Source organism: Colletotrichum spaethianum (assembly GCF_022836535.1).
Source record: "Colletotrichum spaethianum MAFF 239500 DNA, contig69, whole genome shotgun sequence".
Classification (NCBI taxonomy): Eukaryota; Fungi; Ascomycota; class Sordariomycetes; order Glomerellales; family Glomerellaceae; genus Colletotrichum; species Colletotrichum spaethianum.
In genome coordinates this window covers 68,336-73,559 of record NW_026054839.1, presented here as the reverse complement: position 1 = coordinate 73,559, position 5,224 = coordinate 68,336, and the positions used below count along the sequence as shown (strand labels likewise).

The window sequence follows — 5,224 nt, the reverse complement described above, 5'->3', positions numbered from 1 at the left end:
CCCAAGAGCTGTAATTGGCTTTTGGCACCCCCGCATCACTGGTTCATGAATTTGCCAATAAAATTGCGATACAGGGCCAAACGTTGGTTCTTAGTCATTCAATCCGAATGGCTTGTTGCCGAGCTCGAAGCGGCAAATGGGCTCTGGGTCCTAGTTGCAACCGCAGGGGGTTGGAGCTGTTTATGGCTTCGAAGAACACGGGTTCTCAGCTTCAAGCAAGGCGCAGTTATGTAATCAGCATCTATCAATGAACGACTGAATAAAGTCGCGCTTCATCATACTACACCATCCATTCGCGTGCGATACCCTCAAGTACCATTATACTGCTAATGTAACCTGACACATGTACTCGGTCGCCTGTTCGCGGAGACTTATGCCAATCAGTCCCGCGAAGGTGCATCTCAACATTGAGGTTCGAAATCTATGCTCGCATCCTGCCTCACCGCCCATTTGAGCGGCTTCGGGTCACGGTGGACAGAGAGTACTGTAGGGGAATCCACAAAAGGTTTTACCACGGCAGTTGGTGGCCTAGAATGTGAGACTCCTCCAGATGCCCCCGGCCCTTGTTGTAGTAGAGGACGCAAGTATTCAGTTCATGGCCTTCCTGGTTGAACAGGCTACATAAATATCGAACCCTTGTGTAGTCATCCCTTTTATCGTCGTTTCCTTGGATTTTTAAGTGAACCGTGAATCCGCGCCCTGAATCCACGCCTGAATCCACGAAAGGACTTCACTCACGAACCTCGGACGTTTCAGCGATTCGGCCACTTTGGCCTTGCACTGGAGATCCCCGCTTCAGTCCATCGAAGCAGCTGCAAGGTGAAGCTTTCGACAGTCTTCACCATTGGCAAGTCGCTTGGGGGCGGACCCGAAGAAAATGGGATCGTGCCATTTGTTGTTGTCAAAAACCAGGTTCATAACGTAATCGAGAACTTCCTCTAAAGACTTAGTCATCTAGGGAGAAGCGACGAATGCAGTCAATCATGGCGGCGAAAGCAAATGCCAGACTATTGGCTCCTAGCCTTTCTTGTATACTGCATGGATTTTTCGCGCCTGTTTCTAGCCTTACTTCGAAGTGACTGAGGAATCGGAGAGCCGATTTTAGCTGCTGCTCAGCACGAAACACTTCAGCCACGTTCGGAATCGGCGGCGAGATCACACCATTTGGACCTCCATCCATAGACACTAGGTGTCTTCAGGCTTTCTTTCTGCTTGGTCGTCTTCTGCTCATAACTAGTGCACAGTACTTTCAGGTCGTCCAAAACCTTTTTCTGACACAACAGGTATTTTGCTCGGAGCAGAACAAGTAAAGAATCAATCCCAATACTAGATAACGGAGCGGATGAATGATGACCTCCATAATACCATATACTTCGCTCTAGAACCAGCCTCCAGGATTGTTTGGTGCCCGCTTCGGACTCCCTTTCGAATCAACAACCTCAAAGTCATACCCCCCTCGACCCCGTCTGACAGGAGTCAGGAGTACATCGAGCTCGGCTTTCGTCAACGGCAAGTCTTGTCTACAGCCGGTCTCTCTCCCCACATCGCCGTTCAGGTCGGACTCTAAAGGATTACCACGAGCCATACTGTTCTCCGCCACCAGAGAGTTTGTCTCGTCGATGACACTCCTAAATCTGCTGACAATGTCGGCAAGCTGCGCCACAGCTTCGTCGACGTTGGCTATGAAGGTGGACCCCTTCAGGGCGACGCCTTTCCAGTAGTCAAGTTCTTGTCTGAGACGGCCGGAGTCTCTCACAAGTTCTTCCAGGCGTTTTTCCCTGCTGACCGGTGCTTTCTGAGATTGTATAGCGACGTCTGTGAGGTCGACTGCGTGGGTTGTTCCGCCTAAAGCAACGACCTCGTTGTCTATGTCGGTCGGTTGACTCGGCCAACCGGTTGATTGGCGAGGGCGTTTTAAGGGTCTGGTTGCCATGCCACTGTGCTTTGCGGATGGGCTTCACTGCCATCAAGATGCCAAACCTGGCGTAAAAGAGTATTATATAGAATTTGCAAGGGACTTGTGATTGTTGGGTTCAAGAAAGAAGAGAAAGCCAGAAGATGATCTGAAGAGCTTCATGCGAAGCCGAAACACCGGCGGCAAATCGGATCAGGCTGCTGTTATTGCCGTTTTTTTTTTTTTAACGCGGACATCCACAATCCAAGAGGCGATCCAGTCTCGGCGATTAGAATGCGTCACGAATAGTTGTGCACCCACGTCTCACTCCACGATTGTGTCCAAGCTCATAAGACCATTGCAAAAACTCCTAATGGAATGAATTGCTTAGCCGATTATGGCTTCTGCAATGCCCAGTGGGCAGGAAACTCGGGGGTTTCTTTTTTTTCTTCTTTTTTTTGGCAAATGATGTCGGACGTAAACACGAGTCTGCACGCACGAGAAGCAGAATTTGCTTTCTCTCCAATAATACACCAGTCTGCAGCTATGTTGCGGACACTATAAAAGTCGTCATCGGCGTGACGTGAACAGAAACGATCGAGCAGCCATAGACGTGCTCATCTAGATCATGGACTCCATGTGGTAAGCCGTACATCATTGTTCCATCACGGTGGATAGCCTGCTGATGAAATCAGGACCAACCTACTTAGACAAGATGAGCAGTGCTGCCTTGCCATCTGTCTGGCCGTCAACTGTCCCCATACCGGATTGACCGACGACACATGGTATCCGCCGTTTGACAAAGTAAAAGAGGACATCAACAGTACCGCGGGAGACCGGTTCGTTGCCTACATCATAAGCTGTCTCTGTGGGCCGCTCCAAGGCAAAGAGTTCGTCGTCAAGGTGGCCGCGCTTCTGGCGTGCCTGAAACTCCGCGACGCGCACGAGCAACCAGACGATGGCCCACCCGACAACAGAATTAACCTCCTGTTCGAGTTTGATAAGGTGTTGAACTTTGACTTTGGCAACATACCTGTCATTGTCAAGGTGCTGGAGCAGGTTCTGATGTTCTCCGCGCGGATATTGGAGATCCATGCGCCGGAAGACGCTGTCCAGCCGGGGCTGCTGCCCGCAACTCTCCACATCTGCGACGACTCAGTGTCGAGGAAGATGCTTTACATGTACTGCTGCGTACGGATCTTGTTCCCCGACACCCACGAGTCATCGATGCATCGGACAAGAGCCGTCTTTCAGCTGAACACCGCAGACGCGTCCGAGTTGTTTCCCGACACGCTCAGCGACGGAGAGCTGGAGTCGGCAGGTCATTCGATGTGCGGCATGGATGAGAACTTATCCGATGAAGAGTATGTCAGCACGTCCGATGCCGATTCTAGCTTTGCCGGAGGCGTAGATGTGTTAGAGGAAAGCTCGGAGTCCAGCATGGACGACGATGAGGATGATGTAGACTAGTCGAGCAGTCAGTCCTGAAAGCATGAGGGATGTTGTTGTGTGCCGTTTGCTTGCGTTGCTGGTTCTCTACAAAACATTACTTTCCAAACAAATGCCAGATCCCTCGCTTGATGTCTACGCCTTTTAAGTGAGCCAGCTTGTGCCAGGCTTTACTAAACCCTCTGGAATCCCCAGCGCAACCATGACATGCTGAAGGGTTCATCCCTAGAACAACCTGTATCAAAAAGCTACGATGGTCTGCTTGCCGATGACTGCGTATGATGATGCACACAACTGTTGCTGACGAGGGCTCGCAGACAGTCTGAGAGCATTCTGGGCCTTGTCTTTCAAGGCCTTTCAAGCCCGGCTGCAAGTTGCGGAACATCAACTACAGAACGGGCCGATGTCATTTTACTCGTCACGGACGAGCGGATGCGCAAGACGAGGCATTGGTCGGTAGGCTGGCCACCGGCGCCATAAGTGGCTCTGCTCTTCCCGTGTACGACTACGTGCCATCCTCCCTGCGTGAAAAGTACAGGAAGCATGTTTCGGCTGCAACGGTCGACGCCAAAAACATCTCTCCCAGCGCCTCATATAGCTCATCCGTCATGATGGTGTGGAGTACGCCGAGGTGTGCTCCCCGATATACGGTATACTGCTCCCGTCAGTGCTGAAACCGCGATGGCATCGCCGTCATCCATGCGTCTCGGCATCCTCGCGCTTTCTTGTCAGTATGCCCTCAACAACGCCCCGTCGGTCGCTAGCTCCCGTGCTCCTGATTCTCCAGCTTGCTGTTGCGATCGTGAAGGCAACGTCGGCCATCGAGGTTCTTTCGCAGGTTCCGTCATGTGCTGTGAGTCTTTGCGTCATTATCCAGGTCTCCATCATGCTGATATGTTATCCATCAAGTCTGAATGTATCAGCAGCACATTCCTCATGTCCGCCTGCGACCCAGAAGACGTGACGACTTGTATCTGTTCTAACATCGCCATTCAAGCGGAATTATCGGCATGTGTGCAAACACACTGTCCGTTTGGCGATCAACTAAGTTGGCTCCGCCGTCCCCATTCACAGTGCCATCCTACTAACTACCTTGGCGAAGCTGCAGCGACGGTAGAGGGAGTCCTATGCGAAGCGTATCCCAAGGAATCGCGGAGGCAGGAAGTCCGACGTACGCTCGTCATCAGCTGCAGTCTCGTGTTCCTCGTCGTGGCGCTTCGTCTTTTTACGCGGATGAAGTACGCCGGTGGCCTATGGGGGGATGACTACATGACTATCTTCGCGGCAGTAATTGGGCCCAACTCCCCTTGGCGAATTCTTCTGATGTCACCCAACAGGTCCTCCTCATCGCTCTGACCGCAGTCTACCTGCACATTACACGTATTGGTTTCGGCATGCACTATTGGACGATACCAGTGGGGAATGGCATTGTCATCCGCAAGGTTCGGGAACCCGGGCCCGCCGGTTGATCGTGGTGCCTCACACTAAACGCCGAGTCAGATGCTTTACGTCGGAAACTTGGTCTACACTGTTCTCCAAGCCGCCGTAAAACTGTCGATCATTCTTTTCCTCCGCCGCATCTTCCCGTCACAAACCTTCCGGAGGATCGCCCAGGCCATCGAGATCATCCTCCTGCTTCACGGCACGCTCTTCACCATCCCATTTGCGGTGCAATGCATACCCGTACGATCGATCTGGGACCGCACCATCACCGACCGACAGTGTCTGAACTTACAGGCGGTGGGATACAGCAGCGGCGGGCTCGCCATGGCGGAAGATATCGCCATCTTACTCCTGCCGATCCCCCACGTTTGGCAGCTGAAGATTTCCCTCCCGCGGCGCCTGGCAGTTATTGCACTGTTCAGCGTCGGTTCCTTGTGA

General features: G+C 52.3%; 2 protein-coding genes across 2 annotated transcripts; both read left to right on the top strand.

The window, feature by feature from the left end:
* Positions 1 to 2,522: 2,522 nt before the first annotated feature.
* On the top strand, positions 2,523 to 3,364 carry ColSpa_12664 (uncharacterized protein; the record flags this gene model as incomplete). The annotated part of the gene is made up of 2 exons (XM_049278876.1): positions 2,523 to 2,536; positions 2,590 to 3,364. The coding sequence occupies 2 exons, from the start codon at positions 2,523 to 2,525 to the stop codon at positions 3,362 to 3,364; spliced, it is 789 nt and encodes a 262-aa protein (XP_049134833.1).
* A 1,479-nt stretch (positions 3,365 to 4,843) lies between these two features.
* On the top strand, positions 4,844 to 5,224 carry ColSpa_12663 (uncharacterized protein; the record flags this gene model as incomplete). The annotated part of the gene is made up of 1 exon (XM_049278875.1): positions 4,844 to 5,224. The coding sequence occupies one exon, from the start codon at positions 4,844 to 4,846 to the stop codon at positions 5,222 to 5,224; it is 381 nt and encodes a 126-aa protein (XP_049134832.1).